General features: G+C 32.8%; 5 protein-coding genes across 13 annotated transcripts in view; 2 read left to right on the top strand and 3 right to left on the bottom strand.

Moving 5' to 3' along the window:
* LOC108557644 (nuclear factor of activated T-cells 5) overlaps positions 1-12,420 on the top strand; it is a 33,465-nt gene extending 21,045 nt beyond the window's left edge. For 2 of the 5 annotated variants that reach the window (XM_017914241.1, XM_017914245.1), the window contains exons 2-9: positions 2,446-2,635; positions 5,145-5,315; positions 5,534-5,700; positions 5,763-5,914; positions 5,975-6,314; positions 6,379-6,566; positions 6,637-6,781; positions 10,483-12,235. In XM_017914241.1, coding sequence (XP_017769730.1) covers positions 2,446-2,635; positions 5,145-5,315; positions 5,534-5,700; positions 5,763-5,914; positions 5,975-6,314; positions 6,379-6,566; positions 6,637-6,781; positions 10,483-12,074 — 2,945 coding nt within the window. In that variant the 3' untranslated portion in view covers positions 12,075-12,235. The other 3 variants (XM_017914242.1, XM_017914243.1, XM_017914246.1) reach the window with 3 other exon arrangements.
* Positions 12,421-13,169: 749 nt separating this feature from the next.
* LOC108557643 lies at positions 13,170-13,970 on the bottom strand. The gene is made up of 2 exons (XM_017914240.1): positions 13,559-13,970; positions 13,170-13,492 (listed from the first exon to the last, which is right to left on the bottom strand). Exons 1-2 carry the CDS (start codon positions 13,706-13,708, stop codon positions 13,235-13,237), a joined length of 408 nt encoding a protein of 135 aa, XP_017769729.1. The 5' UTR covers positions 13,709-13,970; the 3' UTR covers positions 13,170-13,234.
* A 219-nt stretch (positions 13,971-14,189) lies between these two features.
* Positions 14,190-15,747, top strand: LOC108557637 (growth hormone-inducible transmembrane protein-like). Of its 3 annotated transcripts, none has more exons than XM_017914231.1 (6): positions 14,190-14,293; positions 14,454-14,757; positions 14,816-14,957; positions 15,010-15,225; positions 15,283-15,548; positions 15,602-15,747. In XM_017914231.1, the coding sequence occupies exons 2-6, from the start codon at positions 14,459-14,461 to the stop codon at positions 15,687-15,689; spliced, it is 1,011 nt and encodes a 336-aa protein (XP_017769720.1). In that variant the 5' UTR covers positions 14,190-14,293; positions 14,454-14,458; the 3' UTR covers positions 15,690-15,747. The 3 variants fall into 3 exon arrangements, with proteins under 3 accessions (XP_017769720.1, XP_017769721.1, XP_017769722.1); XM_017914232.1 differs by lacking the exon at positions 14,190-14,293 and adding an exon at positions 14,300-14,391; XM_017914233.1 differs by lacking the exon at positions 14,190-14,293 and having other exon boundaries at positions 14,398-14,757.
* A 323-nt stretch (positions 15,748-16,070) lies between these two features.
* On the bottom strand, positions 16,071-19,502 carry LOC108557652 (60 kDa heat shock protein, mitochondrial). 2 transcript variants are annotated; one of them, XM_017914259.1, is made up of 4 exons: positions 19,375-19,502; positions 17,171-18,563; positions 16,776-16,954; positions 16,071-16,713 (listed from the first exon to the last, which is right to left on the bottom strand). In XM_017914259.1, the coding sequence occupies exons 2-4, from the start codon at positions 18,561-18,563 to the stop codon at positions 16,546-16,548; spliced, it is 1,740 nt and encodes a 579-aa protein (XP_017769748.1). In that variant the 5' UTR covers positions 19,375-19,502; the 3' UTR covers positions 16,071-16,545. The 2 variants fall into 2 exon arrangements, with proteins under 2 accessions (XP_017769748.1, XP_017769749.1); XM_017914260.1 differs by lacking the exon at positions 19,375-19,502 and adding an exon at positions 18,659-18,806.
* Positions 19,503-20,838: 1,336 nt separating this feature from the next.
* LOC108557638 (protein grindelwald) lies at positions 20,839-23,356 on the bottom strand. 2 transcript variants are annotated; one of them, XM_017914235.1, is made up of 4 exons: positions 22,768-23,356; positions 22,000-22,068; positions 21,696-21,850; positions 20,839-21,635 (listed from the first exon to the last, which is right to left on the bottom strand). In XM_017914235.1, the coding sequence occupies exons 1-4, from the start codon at positions 22,991-22,993 to the stop codon at positions 21,393-21,395; spliced, it is 693 nt and encodes a 230-aa protein (XP_017769724.1). In that variant the 5' UTR covers positions 22,994-23,356; the 3' UTR covers positions 20,839-21,392. The 2 variants fall into 2 exon arrangements, with proteins under 2 accessions (XP_017769724.1, XP_017769723.1); XM_017914234.1 differs by having other exon boundaries at positions 20,840-21,638; positions 22,768-23,354.
* Positions 23,357-24,461: the final 1,105 nt, after the last annotated feature.

Raw genomic sequence — 24,461 nt, 5'->3', positions numbered from 1 at the left:
CATCTGAACCTTTCAAATATCCAATATACAACTTCGCATACTCTAGGAGTATTATGCATAACGCATTTATTTACCGATCAATATATCAATACTTTTGTAATTGCATTTTCCGTGCGTTGTAATCTAGTTTAAACTAGGTTTATCCGGCTTAAGAAGAAATGAACACTAGATTTTATAGTTTGAGTAAAGTTCAATTTATTTACAAGTCAGTTTTCTTAATATTTTTAGTATGTAAGATGCTCATTTTATTTAAGCTTTAAATAATCATTCTTTACAATCGTATTTACAGTTCAAAGTATGTGTATATTATATATATATATATATCTTACATATAAGATACAGTAATCTTATTTACCGACTTGATTGTTATGTTGGTCAATATATTATCAATCAATGCTTCTGTAATAGTTTGTCTGCATGCTTGAAAATATTTAAATACTTAAACATTTATGTTCTTTATATTTCCTGTAAACTAGATCAAGTTGATCTGGTTTACAAGAAATGCGTTCAAGTCTATTTAATACTTAATTTCTGTATAGTCTAACATGTTATAGTATAAACTTCATTTGATTTTAATACAGCAACAAAGCATCTTTTATTACATAAATTATAGTAGGTATCATAGGTGTGTCAGCAACGAATTTAGATAACCTCAATGTCATTACTTGCTAAACTCATCTAAATTTCTAAAAAAAAATATAAAATCTGTTATCTCATCACCTTGCTTTTTTCGCGACAACAATAATATTCTTGTAATAACAATAATTACGTTATACACGGGAATTGTATCCGCTTTATCTTATCACGCCACGCGATGATTTTATTAGCGCCTGGCATTCATCATCATATTACGAGGACCAGACCAGACCCTCCTCCAGTGTCCAATGGATGGAATTTATCAATTCGCAACTCCGGCGTTTGTTGAAAACTTTATTTTCAAAATAATAATAATTAAGCAATCATCGCATAATCACGAAATTATTTATATTTTTTATGCGACAGTTGATAGAGATGACATGTGTAGTTTTGTAGATTGTACCGGTTATGAGTGGCATACGTGAGATTTTTATCGCGAATCAGCAGCGTTACATAAGCGGCAGAGTAAAATTGGCAGGCCCCTAATCTACCGAGATGTAAACACAATGTTTAAATTTAGCGATCCCGTGTGACGTCAGTAATGTAATTACCGCACAAAACCTATATAGTTTTCTACTCTAGCTATAAGTATATATATGTAAAGCAAAAAATAAATTATTATAAAATATGCTTATTATAATTTATACATCTTAAGTGTTGATGATTACCACCTTGCCAAATATAAGGACACAATTGTCTAATTTTTAATTACTGTACATTTTAAATTAATTATAATTATTTAGTTATAATTTTTATTTTGCAATTTTTAATATTCGAACCAAGAATTTCCAGTTGACTGTAACAAGACGAATTTTGCTTATTTTAATACATTCATGTTCATGTTTTGGAAACACTGAACGAAATTGAATAATTTCTTATTTTAGGCGCCTTATGAACTGTGCGATGATGTCTCGCTCACTTTAAGCAAATATTTGTATAATTAAATGGCCACCAATAAATTAAGATTGTTTATTTTGGTGATACTACGGGTTGATAACAAAGGCAAAAAAAGATTAACATTTTAATTGCGATATTATTCTCGAGTGATGTGATTATTATGTATACAAATATATACATAATAATCATATTATTTGTGCTTAAGCTGACCTTGTTTGAAAATTTAACAAAATTACCTAGTAGGAGCTTTGCTAACGTCTAATTACGAATTGGATGCGATACATATTTTATTATTTCTAATGCTTTCACGAATCTATACTTCTATTACTTCATTGACGCATTTTCAGGATAATTTACTTATAAATTTGTTATTGAATTAATGATACTCGACGATTAAAATGTTTGTATTTAGTAAATTATTTATTTCTATATTTTTTTTTATCCAAAATATGAAAATATTGTCTCGCAATTAGTTATTGAATTTGAGTCTCAAGATTCGCTTTTGATGTTATTTTTTGATAACTAAAATATATCAATTTGTATATTTAAAACTGATTTGTTGTTGTTGTTGCTTATTTTTTACGTAAGTTTAAATAGTATTCACTAATCAATGACTATTTGCAAACGTTGCGCAAACGAAATATCGTGCCGTCGAGCGCCTTATTTAAGTGTTAATAAAAAGGAATTAACCTTGGGCAATATAGGAAGAAGTCGTAGTGCCAATTTACAACCGTGGCTCCAGCAATAGAGCCTCGGACACTACACGATTCGAACAGATATTTTTTTTACATATCAAAGCAGTTCGTCTGCTAGTGCAATTAAATATAACGATATCTACATCTACATTTTATTATATAAATCTTACAATTTCTATTATTTGTTTTATGATAATTTGTTTCTTTTCATTTTCAGCAAGTAGTATGAAAATGACTATGTACACAGCCCCAACGATGGTGCCACGGGCGCAGCTGAAAGAGCGAAGACCCGGAAGGCCATCAACTGGGAAGAGATTGGCGCTAGTCAGGAATTATCCCGGAAAAATTCGGTCCATGGTCAGAAGAAATTTAGATCCGTGTGAGAACTCGAACGACAGCGGATTAGGGTAAGACAATTCATTTAATATTAATCCAACATTCACCAAAGCTTTCACTCATTAAATGTTATTACAATGTTTTGAAGTTGAAAAAAAAAGTACTTGAGATGTAATTCGAGAGATGACAATTAGTAATTAACTGAATCACCGAAGTGTTTTTATGAATTAATCTCGGCCGTATAACACGTCAAAATTTAATCCTGTTTCGCGTTGTGGTGTAACAATATTTAATCACTGTTGTCTGTACAGTAATTTAACACAGATTTTTATTATACGGGGAAAACCTGAATCGATTATGATATACATGTTTTATTTGCGGTGTTTTCTTCTTTTTATTTATCGAAAACAAAGTACCTGCAGAATATGTTATTAGCTACAGAAAAAAAAATCGTATTGATGAATTTATCAGATGATTTGTATCATCAATAATAAGATTTGTATTCTCTTGAATTTAAAAGATTTAATATGAATTTAATTTTGAAAGATATTGATTAAAAGTATTTTTGAAGAATAAAGTGTCAGTATAAATTATAGATATATTTTAGAATAAATGACATAGTGAATTACCATACTTTACTTTTTATCTTCGTTATCTTAGCTTATGGTATTACATACTAATAGTTTATTATAAATAATAAAAATCTATTTAAAATTGACAAATTATTATACAACAGAATAATTCATTGTATAGATGAAAACACAAATACAATGGTCTATTGAAATTATTACAAATATTTTAATTGAAATACTAACAAATTTGTATTAAGCAGGCATTGTAGATAAAATCTTCATTACAGAATTTGGCATCAAATGTTTGGCATAAAACTGTTGTAATTTTGTAAAGCATGAATTAGTAATAGTTTAAAATATACATTGTCCATAAAGAGAGACAAGAGCAGATAAAATGCAATTTGTGACGTTACTTCTATATTTCTTTATTGCTAAATACAATGTTCAGATTATCCACATTTGAAGGAAACAGTTAATAATATCAGCATTTTTAGGAAGCACATCGTTTGTTTCAAGAGGCTCCTCTCTCAATCAACGCAAGGCTATAGGCCACGATGGCAACTCCGCCAAACTTAAACAGATATGTTTAAGCTACATAAACATCCTATAAATTATACTTCGCTTTACGAATTTACGTCAAACTTTGGCGAAGACTATTTTTAACGGCATCTTTTATAATTATTTTACCAAGCGAAATGAAAGAAACATAAATGTTAAAGATTCATATACATACATAAATGCAATAATACATTTCAAGAACGAAATTTATTTGTACAACAATAATGCCGCACGAGGTTAGATTGTGTTTACCTAGATATTTAAATTGTGTTTGCGATTCATCTAATTGTTTCAGCAAATAAACCGTCGCATTTTATTTGTATGTATGCTTGCGTGTATGTGCGCGCATATTCCAAGAGAAATCCTCAAATAAATGTGCAATGTGTTAATTAATTACTGTTACATTGAAAAAAAAAGACGGTTGAGTCGTTTGTAAAAGACGGAACAAAACGGGGAAATAACAGGTTTTTTTTTCTCTCCCGATTTGTTGACTTTCGATTGAATCGAGCCGATGATGATCGTCTCAAGAGAAAACCATGTCACAGAAAGGAACGAGTTCATATCACATGGCACCGGTACAAATTGACTCAAATAATTCTGCATGTCGGGAATTTATACAACTATATTCTTCTATGCCACGTGCTATATTACATTATTCTTGTTTATGCTTCTTATTCTTCTATGTTATTTATTTACTTTTTTTGCTACTGCGTTTCAACGTACACTGATCTATAGATTTATTAGAAACTAGTAATTTTAGCCTCAAGTTCTTTAAACCCGTGACTTGGAAATCCCAACGATAAAAAGCATGGCCTTGATTATAATACCGATTTCTTTTGGTCTATTATATTTATAGTATATAGAAAATATTAATATTCGACGATAATAGAAAAAAAAAATATGAGTACGTGTCCCATTTCTAAAACAGTAATTACGGTAGCATTCTTGAAACTAAAAACTCTTAAGACAAAAGCGCTAAATCGTCTCCGTACCAATTTTTCCATTCGTTCAAATTAATTGTATCTATTCGACGTCTCATAGTAAATTAGTTAGTGTAAAGTTTCGATATGCTTCAATTTATTCATTTAACGAACTGCGACTATCACAGACTGAACATATTATCATGTCAAATCATTTTAAATGCCGTCCAATACAACCCAAACTGTAAATTTATCATATTAAAAGAAATATATTTTTTGAATTTAATACATTTAATGGAAATTTGCCTTTTATTTTGAATATAGTTAAAGAGTTATTGCTTTTAAATAAGCTAACTATTTCCGTATGTAAGACAAGAATAATTTCAAAATGTTATTTAATAAAGGTAAATTCATTAGAAAGTTTCATCTCCTGAAATCCCGTATGTTATGTGTGTATGTTTTAGCTTGGAAGCATGAGGAGGTATCAATCTTTGTAATATTCTTTTTTTTTCTGTTTCTATTTTTTATAGTTTCGATCAGCATACGGATCCACATTCGTATAGTATGACTGATAGATTGAATTGGACGGATGAAAGGGCCCAGGCGAAACGGTCGAAAGTTGACATAAAACTTGAAAACGATGAGGTTAATGAAAACTACTCGTTCCCCGAACACGTGAATGCAATTAGGGATAACAATGCGTAAGTCGCAAAACAACTCATCAGAAGAATATGTAATATATTTGATTGTCCTGGAAACTCAAATTTTGGCTGTTTTGAAGTTTGGGCTGCGAATGTGTACGATTGTATGTTTTCACTATATGAATGAATGCTATTCTGAACGATATGATGTATGTTTGTGTATTTCGATGACATTGGATGTAGAAGTAATGTATTTATTTGAATTTATTTTATTGCAGGCTTATCAGAACAGTACCAGCCGCATCAGCCTCGGCCTTAAATGTAAACAACACACAGGCCACAACATCACGTGGTTCCATCCCTAGATGTTTACCGGTGTTGAACAGATCTGCACCCGCTGGACCAGTCACGTTAACAACCCTATTGCAACCCTCATCACGTTACAGTATGTATCATTATTATGGCTTCGGTAAAAAGCAGTCATGTGCAAATTCGCAAATTTTACAGTGAACATTGGTCTGTCAATACTGTGCCAACCTGAGCAGCAGCACAGAGCACGTTATCAAACGGAGGGAAGCCGAGGTGCAGTGAAAGATCGTTCTGGAAACGGTTTCCCAATTGTACAGTTAACTGGATACAGCAAGCCTGCAAATTTGCAAGTATATATGGCAGATTTGAAGTGTTATATAGTTCAATCTACTTAAATCATCGTTTCGTAGGTCTTTATTGGTACTGACATTGGCAAGGTAGCACCGCACATGTTCTACCAAGCCTGCAGAGTTAGCGGCAAAAATTCCACGCAGTGCCAAGAAAAAACAATCGACGGCACTGTTGTCATAGAATTGATGCTGAATCCATCGAAAGATTTGGTAGCAACTTGCGATTGTGTCGGCATCCTGAAAGAGCGCAACGTTGATGTTGAGCATCGATTTCCCGAGCATCTGGCATCACGCAGCAAAAAGAAGTCGACGCGCTGTCGAATGATTTTCCGAACTACAATAACCCACGACAATGGAACGCAGGAAACACTTCAAATCTGTTCGCAACCTATAGTTTGCAGTGAGCAAAAACCGAACCTTATTGATCATAGTTATATCAAATTTACACCTATTTTTTTTTGTAGCACAACCACCTGGAATTCCAGAAATTAGTAAAAAATCTCTAACATCGTGTCCGGCCGGTGGAGGACTTGAACTCTTTGTGATTGGTAAAAATTTCCTGAAAGACACGGTCGTTTACTTTCAATCCGAAGAAGACATGCACAGGCCGTGGGAACAATCGGTTGTACCTGACAAAGAATTTTTGCAGCAGGTAAATTCATCAAGAAAATAATATTTGTAACAATTCCACTAATATTTATATTGTTTTTTTTTTCATGAAGACTCATTTGGTATGTCTCGTTCCACCTTATTTGCATCCTGATATAACCGAGCCGGTGACGGTAAGGCTATATGTAGTGTCCAGTGGGAAAACAAGCGAAGCACACCAGTTTGTATACACGCCCGTAAACGGGGCCATGCCAAGCGGTAAGCTCGCGTTAAATATATTTCAACACTTTCTATTACATAGATTAGCTTAATAAAAATGTTTGCAGTTTTGGAAAAACTCGTTACAAAATTAAATCATAAACGCTCGAGACACGGAGCGAATGCAGCAGTAGTAATATTCGCGCATAAAATCAGAACGGCAAAAATAAACTATTAAGTTAATTTAGCTTATTGCATGCGGATGCATGGTACAATTAATTGTAGCTGAAAGTGATCGCAAAGTATGCGGAAAACCTAAAATACTTTACGATCAACTACAACTCCTAAGATACGTTCTCTGCTAAAACCGAACTTACGAAATTATTTTTTTTTTAATAGATTATCATTCTGAAAAACCTGTAAGACGGTTCTAGCAGAAACGGATCTAATTTAGTTAGTTTACTAAAAAAAAACCTCGGTGGCAAATGTATGCATTTTCGAATTATTTGAGCGACTGAGATTTATTGGATGAATGCAGTTGTTATTACAATAATTATTATTAGTTTTTTTTTCACATTCCATTTTCAAATTATTAAATAATAATTTTTAGTTTACATGAGGTTGAGTGTATTTTCTGTGTCCTTTTTTACATCGAATGAGTGAAGGCGGCTGACTGCAGTTGTATTTTATTATTTTAACTTTCTCCATTTTAATTTTAAATGTACTTTTTAAGATTTGCACGAATCTGATCCGAAGAGCGTTGTGCGGTATATGTTTGCCCCAAAATTTTAAAAAAAATAATATTGATGAAAAGTAAATACAAAAATGTGCGAATCGGCGCAAGTCCGTGATATTTCACTTCTTGTTACTTAATTCAGTTTGATTGAATAATTTTGCGTACGTGGCAATTTTTTTATTTTCCTTTTCTTCTTCATAAATTATTTAACGTTTCTGTGTTTCCGTGTATAGTAACACGTGCATATTTGATGATATTATGATGATACAGTTTGATTCTGTATTTTTTTCTTGTGTTTCTCTATAGGTTTCATCGATTTTTACATCAATAACTATTTGAAGTACAAGTTAATAATCTGTTTTAATAGATACATATATATATATTATTTTTTATTCGATTGAATATATATTTTTAAAAAAGCATGAGAAAAAGGAAACCAAATTTTGTACTTAATAATTAAATTTTTATCATAATTTGTAAAAAAAAATATTAAATTATTAAACAAAAAAGAATTTATAATTATTATATATATATATAGTATTTCCTTTTTTATATTGTTAATTAATTATAATGGAGTATTATTTTGTTGATTTTAATATATATTCGTCAAAATACGGATTTTATGGAAACTTGTTATCTTCTAAAATTTGCTTTCGAGACTAGTTTTGTTATTGCAAAGGTCGATTATTTGTGCGAAATTAGTGCTCGCGAGATTCGAAGGTTTTACGTTTTCTACGATGATCTGCACGATAATACACGGTGCGTTTCTATTGTCTTTCTCTGGGAATTTTAGATCTTTACATCTATTTTTTTTTTGTTCCTACTGGATAATACTCCATTAAAATTAATGTTAGGGAAGAGATTCTTTTTTTTATTGGAGATTTGTTTTGTACTTGTAAAATTTTTTGATACAATGTAGAAAAACTTTATTTACTGTAACCAACTCCAAATTGGTACTCGAGTATTAGAGTTAAAAAAAACATACGTGGTCAGAGTCCGAGTTCTTCGGCTTTCTGTTAGAACAATCAAAAAATTTTACAACCCTCTGTGAGAAGTGAGGCCTTTTCACAGTGGGCCATTTCTGGATCATCTACTGATCCCGATTTCATTTGCCTTGTTATTGAGAGTATTACAAAGTAAATAAAGTTTTTCAAATTGCTTTTTTCCACTTTGTCTCATACAGCGTACAGGCTCTGTATACGCAGAGGGGCCGCCTGCCGTCGTCTTCTGTCAGCCTGCGGAGCCTAACCTCCGTCAACAGCCGCGTCATTCAGGTCTAGCATCACGGGTACTTAAAAAAAATGAAACATCTCCACACACACACTACACACACATACAAACACATATACATACAGATGAATTATATATTCAAAAACACATATATATAAAAACATGATTCTATTAGAAACAATGGCTAAAACTTTCGTAATACAACAAATTGGACCAAAAAAATGTTAAACAATAACAACCATGGTTTCTAATAGACATGACTATAAAACATATTTCAGATAAATCAATAACAATCAGTTTTTAGTTAAGTATAAACATATTTACCTCATCAGAACTAAGTAATATATATTTTTAATTTTTTTGTTTCACCTTTCTTGTTTTCTATTATTTGAAACAAACACCAACATACACACTGTACATCGCGTGTAATTGCATATTTTTCTTTCCGAAACGATAAATATTTCTTTCATTTATTGATTTCCTTTTGCAATTCAGCAAATGATCGAAAGAGTAAATACACACAAAGACACATCTAGTATATCATCATATTCCTAATTTAAGTCTTATTTATTTAATTATTTATTTTTCATTTAACTCGTAATATGTTTCAAACTATTTTCTATCATAAATGTAGATATATAATAATTGTGATTAAGGGCTGCAGCGAGCGAAAATCCCAAAGGATAGTAATTAACCATTTAAATTTTCCCGAATCGATAATATTATTTGCAGGAAGCTAGGCGCAATAGGAGCTGAAGATGTTCGCACTTGAGAAAAAAAAACAATAGAGGAAGAAAAAAAGAAAACGAACATACTCTTTCGAACGGAATCTTAGAAATCTTTTCTATGCATTTTTACTAACCTGCAACGTTTTGGCGAACGAATGATCTGAGTGTGGAATATGTTTATAGTGTGGTGCGACTTTTCTTCCTTGAATTTATATTTATTATTTCATTTTATCTTTCGATCATTTTCACGATTTATATTTTTTTTACAATTTTCTCTAAACGAAAATACGAGAACATCCTTTTACGAAACCATCCTTTTGTTATCAATTCATTTAAAAATCCGGTTATTTCAAGATTCCTCTCTACTACTAAATTATTTTACTATAGTATATTTACATTAATGTTTAATTCTCGATTCGCATGATTTCCATCACTCTGCTTCATTATTTTTTAGCATGCGTTTAACGGCAATTCAAACAAATATTTATTCATATTCGCTTTGTATTTTTTTTAATAGAATAGTAATTGTTTATTTTATCTAGATTTTGTTTTAATTTCAAGATTATTTAATAACATTTATATTTATTTTACATAATTGGTATGTTGTAAACACATAATAATGAAATAGGTTTTTGGTGTTGATCTGTTTTTTAATTTTCGTTTGATAACACATGGTGGCAGTTTTCCCATTTATGTTTCTTGGTAGAGAGGTTTCTTTACATCATTCCGTTAATTATTATCGAAATCACTTTACCTTTCTCAATCCTTTCATCGGATTTATAAACATTTATTTCTCGGTGAAATTTTCTTACAAGATTGCCTCTTCGTCTGACAGAGATTTGTGCGTGTGTGTAGGCTTTAACGTTGCGGGTTGCAACCCCAATATCTTGATATATGTATCTTTATGTATATCCAGTTTGAGGGTGCATTTCTGTCCTCGATCCCTAAATATTCGACACATTTGTTATTGTTTTTTTTGTTTCAGTGGCTTTGTGGCAGCTAACTTATAATTTTAAGCGATACTGCAGTAGAATGATTTGTGATATTGTTTCTATGTGATTTTACAGTTCATGCGGTCGATCAACAGACCCAACAGCAAACCGCTCCATTTTTGTCAAAGATGCTTTGGAGCACTATGACCAAACAGGAGCAGGATGTTGATATGATGCCACCACCTGGGACGAGTCTGGTACCATTGTCGCAGCGAAGACCGTCGGCAACAATGTCTTCAGTGGATGATCATTCGCCTCCGCTAAGGACGATGAAGCAGGAATTGATGGATGAAAACAGTCAAAATTCGGTGATGGATGCTTCAGAGTTGAGTCAAGGTGTAAGGTACAGGAACATCTCGGAGAGTTCGTTGGATGTGAACCAAGGGGATTCAAACATTTCAATGATCAACGATAATTCAATTGATATATTGAGGCACAATCAGATGATGCACGTCATGAACGAAAATTCGAATATGAGCATTGGGAACGAGAATAGTATGGACTTGATGAACGGCAGTAATATCTGCGAGAACATGAATGACGGAAACGGATGCAACAACTTCGCACAAGCTTTAATGCGACAGAACGAGATGCAGGCAGAGTTGAAAGTTATAGATTTAAGAATGAAAATGCCGATGGCCACAGTAGCAGATCTGGTAAACACAAACGCACCTTCCATGGCAACTTTGCAAAGTTTCGGTGTTACGGAAAGCACAAATCTCCCATTGCCGAATCAAACAGGTCAAAGTATAGAAAATTACTTAAACAACATCGAAATCAAAGCCCAGAACCAGCAGGTCTTAACAAATAATTTATTAACGACGGCCAATTTAATCAGTCATGAAGCCACAAGCTTTTTGAACTCACCATTATCAATTAACGTTGGAACGAAAACGAGCGAAGCAGCCGCAGTTGGCGAACAGCAGAACAACGTCACAACAATTTTACCCAATCCTATAACCACCGAAAAGTTGGACGCTATGGTGAACTGTGCCGTCGAGTCGCACATCGCCCCCAAGGATGAAGTACTATTAACAACGCAAGACGTTATGTTAAATGCCACTCTACCACGGATCCACACTCCGATGTCATCGCCTCAGCTTCCACCAAGTCTACTCTCATCCGCCCAAACAAGTCCAAATATTGCACCGAATGTGATCCTGAATAGCCAAATCTCACCCAGCTTAATGTGTCGAAGCAATTCTGAAAATCTTCTTCCTCAAGCGAACATGACAAACGTTGAAAATACACCGATGCTTCTGACCACAGCAACTAACTTAGTGAGCGAACCTGAGAAGGTCCTCATCCTTAATGCTGCTGTCGATCTTCTCGAAACCCAAAAGAAATTCAATGATTATCAACCAACGATGATAAATAACATATTAACAACATCGAATACCACAGACGTTCTTCCCAATCTCGACCAATTGCCAAACAATGGGAACAATTTTTTACAATATACAACCGCATCCAGTAGTGTTCCTATAGAAACTACATTAATTGCATCCAAGTCAATTTCAAACGACAATAAGCAAGAGTACGTTCTTACCGTGACCAAGAAAAGCGAAGACCGGATGATTCCTCCATCCTTTGCCACAATGTCTGAGAATGACTTAATCAACATTATCAACCCCAGTTGTTTCGACCAAGGTAACAACTTTCACTAAGTAGCATAGAGATTCAATTTTAAAACTCTCGGTTTACCTTATTTCTTTTGTGTTCTCCCACCTTCTTCTATTCGAAATTTTAGTTATATTTTATTATCATTTGAATAATATGTTCTTGTTTGTGAGTGTTGTCGATGAAAAAATCCTAACGCATTTATTTTTTTCAGTATAATCATAGATTTGGTGGAGGTATCATCATACTCATTAAATATATAAACAGTAAACGTGTTCAATGCCGGAAAACTCATATCATTCATTTACAAAAAAAATCTGTTTATCGTTAAGTGACAACCGATGTGTGTATAAATGTATTATTAACTAAGTTATAAAACAAATAGGTTTGTAATTATTATATATTCGCTTTGTAATGAATTTTTAAAATCATACAAAAACTGATGCAATGCAAGGAATATTGTTATATTTTGTTAAGTTTGCTCAATCCCAACATAATGTTTTAAGTTTGTACAGGAAGAAACTTCTTTGAGATAGTGAGAGCGTATTATGCGATAAAATGAAAAAAATATATGTAGAAAATTACTTTAAACAGATCATTCATTATTATATGTACTATATTAAATTGTATTTATTGTTTCGTATAGATATTATTATTTTTATTTTGCAACAGTTTTTTATCCAATACTGTTTAATTTCTTTTTGTTTTGTTACGTTTTTTCCGAACAGGAAGGAAATGATTATTATATTTTATATCTTATTATTTTGTGTGCCTAGAACTCCTCTGTCCATGGACTCAGGGCGAGAAGTATAAACTAACTTCTTTCTATGAAAGGCTAGTATAAAGGAAAAAAAAGAAAACTATGTATAAATTATTTTTGCCGTCTCCCAACGCATCCACCAAAGCGTATATTCCTTTTATAAATACTCAAAATTTTATTTTGTACGACAAATGTGAGAAAAAGATATTCTTCTCGATTTGAAAGGGAACAGCCCTTTTAAAACTATTTTTTATATATATAATATATGAAATATGTAAAAATAAAGTACAATGAATATCAAATGTATTGTTACTATGAGGTGTAATATTAAAAAGAAATCAACTACAGAAACAAATTAATAAAAGATTTGTTTATTTCTAATTTCCCTTTTGAAAATTCTTTAAAATATTAAAAATGGCAATATATATATAAATAAAGTTTAAACGTTTAAGAAATCCGTTGGAATGCTTCCGATGATGGTAAACGTAGTGATTGCATTCTTTCCTTTATATCCGACACCGATTTATTTCTCTTGGTAAAATTACCCTTCCAGAGCCACATCCTGCAGTCCTTTTTCCATCGCGTCGCTATATCGCTCATAGAATATTGTTTTCCTCTGTAATTTAACATTTCGTGTCTAACGACAAATACTTTGTCAGTTGAAACTTCCTTTGTAATATGTTCGGCTTCCTTGCACTCTTGTCGCTAGATGAAAATGAATTGAACAAAATTTTCTATATTTTATAATTCAGAAGTTAGCATAGTTAATACCTTTTGCTTCTCAACATGCTTTAGTTCTTCTAGAGCTCCCGTGAACGATTTTGCTTCACGAATTCCAACGTTTGTGTTTGTAGAGTTGAAACCAATGCTAGAAATTGAACGTCGAAGCGGAATTTTTCTCGTACAATACGCTTCTTCCATTATAAAACACTACGTATAAAATTGTTTCTATAAAAAATATTTTTTTATGACAGTGTCATTTTTTTATATATAACTTGTAATTGATTTTTATTTAGGAAATAAACTAATTGCATAAACAATGTTATGCAAATGCCTATGAACTGCAAACGTTTAGCCTTAATATACAATTTTATAAAATATTGTATTAAGTAAATATATAAGAAAAGGATTTATAAAATAGTACTAAATTTACAGGCCATATTCGTTCTTTCAAAATATATATAATAGTTTTGTAATTAAATTTAAAGTCTATTCTAAACCTAAACAACTATATATTGTGATAATAAATTATAAGAATAATAGGCCATATATATATATACATAAAGAGGTGAAATGTTAAAAAGTATATTATAAGAACATTAGTTGTAATCTTTGTAAATTTGAATAACATAATAAATGCATTTTATAATCGAACATCCAGAGTATTTGAATTTCCCGCATTCATCTCGCAACGCTTCCTTTGGTAACATAACAAACTGATTGCAGTCGGCACTTGTCAAAGTTAAGAACTTTGCCATTTCAAATTTCAAAAAGTACAGCGCAAAAGTAAGTATTACGCCATATCCTCTGTCACACATTAAGGAATATTCTAGAAATTGATCCAAAATAAGTTTGTCAGTTGTGAATACCTTTTGGGTCCAGTTGTAATAAGATTGCACCAAGTTTCATCATTTTCTAACCTCTAAATGATTTAACTATTTTTCAGTTTCAATGATGAGTTCGATCTTGGTCTCAAGATTATGTTGCTCGCCAAGCTTGCGGTTGGCCGCAGCCAGATACGCTCCCAAAAACAACATCATTGTCCGCAACTTTACAAGAAATGAGCGTGACACTATCCAGAAGACTGCTAGGAAGCCAACTTTGAAAGAGAAGTTGATGGCCCCAGCTGGGGACTCTGCTTTCAAAATTGGAAAAGGAGCCCTAGCTGGTGGTGCAGCACTTGGAATTGGAGCTCTATGTTTCTATGGATTAGGTTTGTCCAATCAGGCTGGAGCCTTAGAAAAATCAGCGTAAGTCTTTTGACATTCATATTTATGAACAATACATATATATATAGCTTTATTTTAGAATCTGGCCTCAATTTGTGATGGATCGAATTAAACAAACCTATTTGTATTTTGGTGGATCAATTGCAATTACAGCTGCTGCAGCATTAGCTTCATTTAGAAGTCCAGCCATTATGAGACTAGTCACTTCTAATGGGCCTATGGTAATTGTATTTTTATTATTACATTGTTTATTCTAATTTTCTTGTGTTTTAGGGATTCTTTGTGAGCATTGCAGCAATCATGGGTACTGGAATTTTATGCCAAAGTATTGACTACTCCCAAGGCTTTGGCCCAAAGCAAATGGCTTGGTTATTGCATGCTGGAACCATGGGAGCTGTCTTGGCTCCTATGTGTTATCTTGGAGGTCCTTTATTGATGACAGCTGCTTGGTATACAGTTGGAGTAGTTGGTGGACTCAGCACTATTGCTGTGAGCTATAAGATATTCAAATTTGTTAATATAATATTGATTTATTCAAAATTTTAGGTTTGTGCCCCAAGTGAGAAGTTCTTAATGATGGGAGGTCCTTTGGCTATGGGATTAGGGGTTGTATTTGCTTCCTCAATTGGTAGTGCCTTCTTGCCAGCAACTTCAGCCTTGGGTGCAGGATTATACTCAGTTTCGCTCTACGGAGGTTTATTACTGTTCTCCGCTTTCCTCTTATATGACACCCAAAGGATAATCGCCCAAGCTGAAAGATATCCCACCTCACCAGCACTCTATGGAGTCCGGCCATACGACCCAATTAACTCGTAAGAATATTATTGTTTTATATTTATTCTATTATATTATTTATATTTTTCAGTGCTCTTTCCATCTACATGGATACTTTGAACATATTTATCCGCATTGTATCCATTATGACTGGAGCAGGTGGAAACAGAAAACGATAGATCAACTAATTATTTTATGATAACCTAAGTTATATGAATAAAGTTTTTTTTAATTATTTATGTTTTACTGTAGCGGGAACAGTAAATTTATTTATGTTATAAAAAGTACTATATATTATTATTTTCTAAGTTTAAATGTGTTAATAGATAAATCCTAATTCCAAAAATGTATTATTTTATTCCATTCAACACCTAATATATACTTACCTTAGCTAAGTATTGAAGTGATTGATTACAAGGTACAATAAAGAAATGGGTCAGAAATGAATACAAAAAGTTAAACAAAAAAATTTATTAAAAATGACTAATTTGACTAAATGAAAATAAAAATAGTTGCATTCAGTATAAACAAATTAAAACTTTATATATAACAATATAACAATCTGTACATTTTACAATTTCCAATTTGGACTTTTTTCTTTAATGATGTTTGTACACACTGAATTTATAATAGCAGTAATAAACCATCCATCAGATCAGTTTCAATATTTTGTTTGTTTTAAATGCGTTTATAAAATGCAATTAACCTCACCCGCACAAAATTCGTATCAAATCAGTAAAAATCTTAATACGAATTATACCAGACAACATTCATGCTCACAAAATATAATTATGAAATGAAGAGACGCACCGACGCTATATAAAGGAAGTTTGCGTCGCGTCAGTCTCATATTAATACACAAAGTCTACAATTTTTTATACCAATGGTGGTCGTTTGAAAAAAAATATTTTTGCGCCACTGGAATTAAACCGGCTTTGAACACACTGATAACACCAGGATGACGAGACGAGAGATCTCGACGAATGTTAAAGAATGATTATCGCAGTCACTTTGTTACATAGTTCATTGTTCACTTTACATCATGCCGCCCATTCCACCCATTCCTCCCATACCGCCCATGCCTCCCATACCACCACCAGCAGGCATTGGAGGTTCTTCCTTTGGAATTTCAGTGATAACAGCTTCCGCCGTTGTCAAGAGAGAGGCGACACCAGAAGCATCGGTGATGGCGGTGCGGACAACCTAATTACAGAAAAAACAATGATTAAATTTACTGTAAAAATCTATTGCACAATGTTGCATACCTTGGTGGGATCAATGATTCCCCTTTCAACCATGTTTACAAATTCATTGTTCAACGCGTCGTATCCGTAGTCACCATCATGGGCTTCTACTTTAGCAACAACTTGTGCACCATCAACTCCAGCATTCTTGGCAATAGTCATGCATGGCATCCTCAATGACTTCCTTACAATTTCAATACCTGCAATGTGATAAACGTTATAAATAACCTACTCATTCTTTATTCGATAAGAAGAAAAATGTGTGTTGCATATCATTGTGACAAAAGTATTGAGAAAACGCATTGTCTATTTATGATAAGTCAACTAATTATATAGCATCACTTCGACACCTATTGGCATAAAAACAGTTCAACAGGCTCTAATGTGTGCAATTAGAGAAAAATTAATATATTTACCAGTGGCTTGATCATTGTTTCCTGGTTTGACAGATTCCAAGCTCTTGATGCACCTGATGAGGGCGGTACCACCTCCGGGAACAATACCTTCTTCAACGGCGGCCCTGGTTGCATTTAAAGCGTCGTTGACTCTGTCTTTCTTTTCGTTCATTTCAACTTCGCTGCTGCCTCCGACCTTCAAGACGGCAACACCTGAAGCCAAACGCGCTAAGCGTTCTTGCAATTTTTCCTTTTCGTATTCAGATGTGGTGTTGTCGATTTGGTCACGGAGTTCATCGGCGCGACGGTCAACGTCTTCCTTGGTTCCCTTGCCCTTAAGGATCAAAGTGTCATCCTTGGTAATGACGATTTCGCCAACTTGTCCCAAGTCGGTGAGCTTGATGTCTTCGAGCTTGACGATGTTGGCGTCATCACCGAAAACAATACCTCCGGTGGAAATAGCCATATCGGTCAAAGTGGCTTTGCGGTTATCACCAAAACCTGGAGCCTTAACAGCGGCTACTTGGAGACCAATACGCAGTCTGTTTACAACCAAAGTGGTCAATGCTTCACCATCAACATCTTCGGCGATGATGATGAGTGGTTTACGTTGGGCATTAGCCAATTCGAGAGCTGGGACGATGCTTTGAACGGAAGAGATTTTCTTCTCACTCAGGAGAACGAGAGCATCTTGGTATTCGACTTTAGCGCCTTTGGTGCTGTTGACGAAATATGGGGAAATGTATCCACGATCGAATTTCATGCCTTCGATGACTTCCAATTCGTCGTTCAAAGTTTTACCATCCTTGACGGTAATAACGCCTTCTTTGCCGACCCTCTTCATGGCATCAGCGATCAGTTGACCAATAGCGGCATCTCCATTGGCGGAAATGGTAGCTACTTGGGCGACTTCCTCAGGGGTAGTGACTGGTTTGGAAAGATCCTTTAAAGTACCAGTGATCTTCTCGACGGCCAACATGATACCCTTGCGAATTTCAACTGGGTTGGCACCTTTGCCCAAGTTTTCGAAACCTTCCTTGGCAATGGAACGAGCCAAGACGGTGGCAGTGGTGGTACCATCACCGGCTTCTTCGTTGGTGTTGTTGGCGACATCCTGAACCAAGCGAGCACCAATGTTTTGGAACTTGTCTTTCAGTTCAATACCCTTGGCTACGGTGACACCGTCCTTGGTGATCTTCGGTGATCCCCAAGATTGCTCAATGATGACGTTGCGGCCTTTTGGTCCCATTGTGACGGAAACGGCATCGGCGAGAACGTTGACACCCTGGAGCATGAGGGCACGGACTTCTGGGCCGAACCTGACATCCTTGGCGTACATGCATCTTTGTACTTGAGCTACTTGGTTTGCCTGGCGAGCGGCGATGTTGCGTAAGCTTGATGGCAGACGATACATCTATGATAGAAACGTAAGAATTATATTATTTTGTACGTGTGTAAATTTGACGGTAAATCACAAAGTCAATTGATTTTGTTTCGAAATGAACCTACTGTGATGTCAGGAATAGAATGGCGTCCGTTGCAAATAATCGGCAGTTCTTTATATACGAACTTCCCAAAAACTAATGCAAAGACGTTACATGTGCTATAGCACGGCTTCGACACCCATTGGCCTATAAAACAGCACAGCGAGCTCTAATGCGTGCAACTTTTAATAAAATAATCTCATTATTAAATAAGATAAATCAATAATTTAAATCTAAACCCACTTTATTTTTTTACATCTCTGCATATAAAGTGTGGCATCTAACCTATGGTGCACATGGTATATTCATTCTAGAATGTACCACCAAATCTATAAAGCGGTCAAGATGGCGGCTTCAACGCAATAACCTTAAAATCTGGAAAACCATGTTTTTTCTTAAAGATATTATATATTGAACACCGGAAACAATTACAGCGAATATCACGTTATCAACATACCTAGATTAAATCATAATTTAACGTTATAATGCAATACGATTTTAGGTTATGTATCGGGTTCGCCCTTTATATAAAGCAACTAACTGAATATATTAATTATATAAACTAAAGATTTAGCTATAAATGCAGGATTAATCAAAATTGAACAATTGTTTCATATAATGGTTTGAAGTTAAATACATCTATCCATGTCAGACCACATGGTTTCTTTTGATTGATGAATTAAAATTAACGATATTAATGTTATTATTAAATTAATATGAAATAATACCTATAATATTTACCTTTATTGTGTTTCAATTAAGTATTTCAGATACTTAAACAGGAGAAAACCTCAATTTTTGCCGGCACACAACTGCAGGCGTCTCGTGCAAACAACTTCCAATCTCGTTCTGGGGCAATGGCGGCCGTTTCCAAGGGCAATTTTATGATGTAACTGTATCAGATAATTACATACAACCATAGATGGCGCATTGATAATTGCATAAAAAATGTATAAAATGAACATCATTATAATTAGTTATCTTAATTTGGAGTTATAGTATTTATAATAGTTATCTTAATAGTATTTATTTGACCAGATTTCAAATAAATGGGTGTAATTAGTTAAGTTCCAAACCGCATTACAGATTGTTCCAGAATCTTCCATTTTGATGCCACGACCAAAGTTCACGCATCTTTTAGATGTTTCTGTAACACAAGAGATAAATATTATCCCCGGCGATTACATAACTTATTATTATGAATTAAGAAATAAAACGTCACATATTTGTGTTTCATTTAAGTTCTTCACAATTATTGACACATCTTTATTACATTGTAATTAAATTGTATACAAGATGGTTGACAATAATAAAACAAATTAAATTTAACAATTCTAAATTATAATTAAGTATAGTCTGCTAATATAATAATTATATACACTTAATCTAATATGATGATTCGAGTGGTCTCCCTTATGAGTAATGTATAAAACTAGCTTAAAATACAATGGACGGTTTCGATAAGGCTAACATTATTGTTTTCTCACAAGAAAACAATAACATGTTTAAAAAATAAAGTACGTACAAACAAGCACATAAGTAACAAATAAATTTACAATAATAAAATTAATACTAGAACGAAATAAAAGTAACACTAACAATAAATAACACCCTAAAAGAAGAAACAAATTGTACAAGCAACAAAAATAATCTCATAACGAAGAATAGGTAAATTTAGAATTACATTAATTGCGAAACTTATAACATTATTAGTATTCTTACAGTCAATACCGATATTTTAAACGTAATAATTAATAATAAAAGATTGATTATTGCGATATAAATCAATAATTAAACGATAAAAATGTTTATATTAATACAACTTGAATATATTTCAATATTCTATGGTTTAACAGCTAATTTGTATTAATCATCTGTTAATTTATAATACTATAAATTGTGTATATCAAATTTGAAATAAGTGATGTTACATCACGAATCGTGCTTGTTATAACATTTTTGTTATTTTTCTCCAGTTACCAAAAAGTTACCCTTACATATAATATTTCTAAACTTTTGTAAGGTGTAAAAGTATATATCAATATATTCATTTCAGTTTAATTAATAGTTTATATCAATCAATCATTTTATGAATTGGAATGGAAAAGTATGGTCAATCTTTAATTTTAAGTAACAACTTAATCTGCTTAAAATAATTAATATAATAATAATAATCTCACTTAATACTACTTGATATTAAGTATTTTTATAATCTTTTAAAGATTGCACATGTTTAAGGTTGAAGCATAGAAAATTAAACCTGAAAATTCCTTCATTTCTCTTCGTCCTTTTTTCAATCTCCATACTAATAAATGACTAGTAATAATTATAAATACATTTTAAATTTCTCAAATGTTCAAATCTACATTGAGTGGAAAGATGTTGAACGTGGTCGAAGGCATTGCGTGAATTTTAATTAAGTACAGTTTACATTTTTGAATTAGTCATTTCTACATTATTTAGGTTATCACGTATTCATGTACTTTTATGTCTGCTATGAGTTGCTTAACGCGCACTAATGAATTATTTAGTATTGAAGCACTGCTTCATACTTAAATGTTTTAAAGAATATTTGGAAAATAAGCGATTTTTAAGATCTTTCTCTGCATTTCGTATAATTTAACATGTTAAAAAGTAAGTAATTCGAGTGATAGTATAATTCACCTCAGAATGGTGTGGACGGAATTTAATAGTTTGAAGAACATGAATTTCTTTCTTTTAAATTTAAATTTTGAATACCTGCATTGGCTTGAAATCAATTAATAAGTGGCATCTCTATTAATTTTGATGTTATTTGGACTCGAAGCTGCAGACATTGCGTGATTGTCATAAGCGTACGCCAGATCTTCAGCCGGTCTTCGACTGATAGAAGTTGTCATTGTTGTAGGACTGACGTCGGAATCAACGCCTGGACTCGGGATATCCAATCGTAAATCCGGTTTCCCGCTGATCGTGGATACGCCATTGTTTGGCGTTTTATTCTCCACATCTTCAGAAGGCGTCTTCTAAAAAAACATTACTTAAGCTAAATCCGTTTCCAAAATGCCTCATGTTTCGCTTACCTTAGTAAAAAGTGCTTTCAAGTTTTCGATGTTCAACTTATTATTCTTTTCTGTTCCAAATAATTTGAAAAGAATCAAGGCAATCACGAGAATGGATAAAAAGCATGAAAGTACTAAAGCCGTCACCGCCAAATTATAAACCTTCTGGATATCAACTGAAAATAAATGAAATACGTTTAGGAAAAGTAACAGTAACAAAAAAATAATAATGTTTGTTATTAAACTGGGTTAGTGTTCGATACCAGCGCTAAAATCATAACTCTCCGCGCGTTTTACCGATAAAATTTAACAAAAGCGAATTTACCTTGAGCATTTGATGAGAAATCTCCACTAATCCCTCCGGTTTTTACATATCTGGCATCATGTAAATAATCTGAAACGACAACAAAAAAATATAGCTTATGACGTTGCGAACCGAATGCACAATCTAATTAGATTTTCACACATATATATGTTACGGGTATTTAGACTGATAGGTATATACGTTTCGAATTTCACAACAACGTTTCTTAAACACATAACAAAAGAATGCAACACGACCCGTTTCGTAAGCGCAAAATATCGATTACATAACGCATTTTGTAATTTGTTATGATTCTTTATTAATTAAAAAATAAAACTATAAAGAAGTCAAGTAGTAAAAATGCATTGCAATAAGTACTGACGAAATTATATTGCCCTGAATGTAAGAAACTGTTGTTATTAACGGTTTTATAAAATAAAAATATTTATTTGTAACTGAATATTAAAACTTGTTGCTACTAGAATTTGTTATATATGTTTAGTAATTTAAGTACTAACCAACGCCATTCGGATTAATTAGGTAAATTTATACATTTATTAAGGTCATTTACAGCATAAAAAATAAGTAATTCGTCGAAAATGTTGATAAAAATGTACTAACAAGTAAAACTCGCAAATGAATTGTATTTTTTTTAGATGTGACGCTGTGATGTTTGTTTTTAACACTTGTACGTGACTTTGTTTAATAAAAATGGCGTCGAGCATCCGATTGTAAAGTGTTAAAATTGTAATTTCGGTTTTGTTTGCTTTATACCAGATGAGTTCGTACCTTGGCAATCCCTTTCGCAAATTTGCGAATCCGTGTTATGTTTGTTCTTGTCGCAGATGTCTTCGCATGGTTTGCACTGGTTATCGTATTGGGAGCAGTATTGGTGTTCCTTGCAAGTCAAAGAGCCGCATTGGGTTGTTGTTAACGATAGATTGGCGAAGACGAATGATTGGAAACTGAGGATGGCAATCAGCACAAGCACCGGTCTCTTCTCTGAACGCAACATGTTCACATTTTAAGGGTAAGATAACTATATTTCTTTTGACTTTTTTTCGGTTTCTTTTTTTTAATAATCACTCGACCTCAACAGGTGTAACGGGAAATGAAATCCTCGATGCGTCCAACCACTACCTGAGCGCACTATCTGAGTCACGCAACTGACTTCGTAACTTTAAGTCAACTTCTGTAATGACTTCAGCATACGGACGGTTTTCCCGTGCGACGTCAACAGGTATGTGTGTAACTATACCTGCTTCTATCCCCTCTAAAAGAGAATACCTTTGGAGGTGGAGATCGGGTGCGGCGAATTCTGATACACACCATATGCTGCATACACAAAATACACCATTAAATAATAGCACAAAACAAAAACCTTTGACTATACAGTGAAATATAATAAAGAGAAAACTTAAAACTTCATTACACCAGCAATTTAAGTTTAATAATTAAACGCCCATTTAAAATAAGTTATAAAAGCATTAGAATTAAAGGATAGTTACTTTTAAGCTAATGATTTAATTAGTAATATAAAATAATACCTGAATATATTGTACACAAACGAAATAATACGAATGCGCTTATCTATCTTCCATTGTTTTCATTATTTAAACATAATAAACTTTAATTATTTGCCAGTGAGTAATACTCAAACTTTGCGAAAAGTCACAATCAAAACAAATAAAAACAATTGTCATCACATAAATATTTAGGAGTTTTTAAATTTTCTCTACTTCAATTATGAGTTTATTTTATTACCTCTAAGTAGGATCACGATTATTCTTTGTGCAAACCCACAAAATGACTTTTGGCACTTTCGTTGAATACGCTACAGGTAAAGAAACTCAAGTGGGGCAAAAGTACTCTGAAATAAGTTCATTTATGAAATCTTTTCTTATTTGGAAGACGAGATTTGTCAAGCATCATAAATATTAGTGATACTATAATAAAATGTAAAACCCCATATTAATACATTGTCAAAATAAATAAAATATTATAGTTTGATAATGCGATCAAGCAAATTATATATATTTTGCATACACATTTGAATTCCGCAATAATATCAATTCTTACTTAACAATTCAATTCATTTTAATAGATATACTATACTTTTTATTCGACTGTACTTTGAGATGCAAGGCAAATTCAGGTAGATCTTCTTCTCCTATATAGAAATCATTAAATAAGATTTTCGTGATTTTAAGAACGCTTTTTGGCTAATTCTTCATAATTCGAATTTTGAATTAAGTTAGCAAATTGAAATGAACTAAAAAAAACTACTTTTATAACTATTATAGCTAAATATTTTTATTTTCCAACGGACTAAAGTAAGATATAAATAAAGGAATTTTCAAAAAATAGCATATAGAGAAAAACTCGCTTGAGAGAAGAGTAGTTACTAGTATACTTAGATAGTTACTAGTATTGCATTCGACTGTTGAAAAAGTAATCACATCTAACATAGAAATACGACGATT

The sequence above is a fragment of the Nicrophorus vespilloides genome, unplaced genomic scaffold (assembly GCF_001412225.1).
Source record: "Nicrophorus vespilloides isolate i.1.1-1 unplaced genomic scaffold, Nicve_v1.0, whole genome shotgun sequence".
Taxonomy (NCBI): Eukaryota; Metazoa; Arthropoda; class Insecta; order Coleoptera; family Silphidae; genus Nicrophorus; species Nicrophorus vespilloides.
The sequence above is the reverse complement of the archived record's forward strand: the minus strand, read 5'-3'. Positions and strand labels throughout refer to the sequence as shown.

Excerpts from the sequence above, each read along its gene's own strand:
- LOC108557652 (XM_017914259.1), bottom strand. The coding sequence starts at position 18,563 with ATGTATCGTCTGCCATCAAGCTTACGCAACATCGCCGCTCGCCAGGCA. Across the intron at positions 16,955-17,170 it reads AAACAATGATCAAGCCACTG|GTATTGAAATTGTAAGGAAG; the intron begins GTAAATATATTA and ends ATCACATTGCAG. Across the intron at positions 16,714-16,775 it reads GAATCATTGATCCCACCAAG|GTTGTCCGCACCGCCATCAC; the intron begins GTATGCAACATT and ends TTCTGTAATTAG.
- LOC108557638 (XM_017914234.1), bottom strand. The coding sequence starts at position 22,993 with ATGTTGCGTTCAGAGAAGAGACCGGTGCTTGTGCTGATTGCCATCCTC. Across the intron at positions 22,069-22,767 it reads TTGCGAAAGGGATTGCCAAG|ATTATTTACATGATGCCAGA; the intron begins GTACGAACTCAT and ends TTGTCGTTTCAG. Across the intron at positions 21,639-21,695 it reads TGAAAGCACTTTTTACTAAG|AAGACGCCTTCTGAAGATGT; the intron begins GTAAGCGAAACA and ends ATGTTTTTTTAG.
- LOC108557643 (XM_017914240.1), bottom strand. The coding sequence starts at position 13,708 with ATGGAAGAAGCGTATTGTACGAGAAAAATTCCGCTTCGACGTTCAATT. Across the intron at positions 13,493-13,558 it reads AGCATGTTGAGAAGCAAAAG|CGACAAGAGTGCAAGGAAGC; the intron begins GTATTAACTATG and ends ATTTTCATCTAG.
- LOC108557637 (XM_017914231.1), top strand. The coding sequence starts at position 14,459 with ATGATGAGTTCGATCTTGGTCTCAAGATTATGTTGCTCGCCAAGCTTG. Across the intron at positions 14,758-14,815 it reads GGAGCCTTAGAAAAATCAGC|AATCTGGCCTCAATTTGTGA; the intron begins GTAAGTCTTTTG and ends GCTTTATTTTAG. Across the intron at positions 14,958-15,009 it reads TCACTTCTAATGGGCCTATG|GGATTCTTTGTGAGCATTGC; the intron begins GTAATTGTATTT and ends CTTGTGTTTTAG.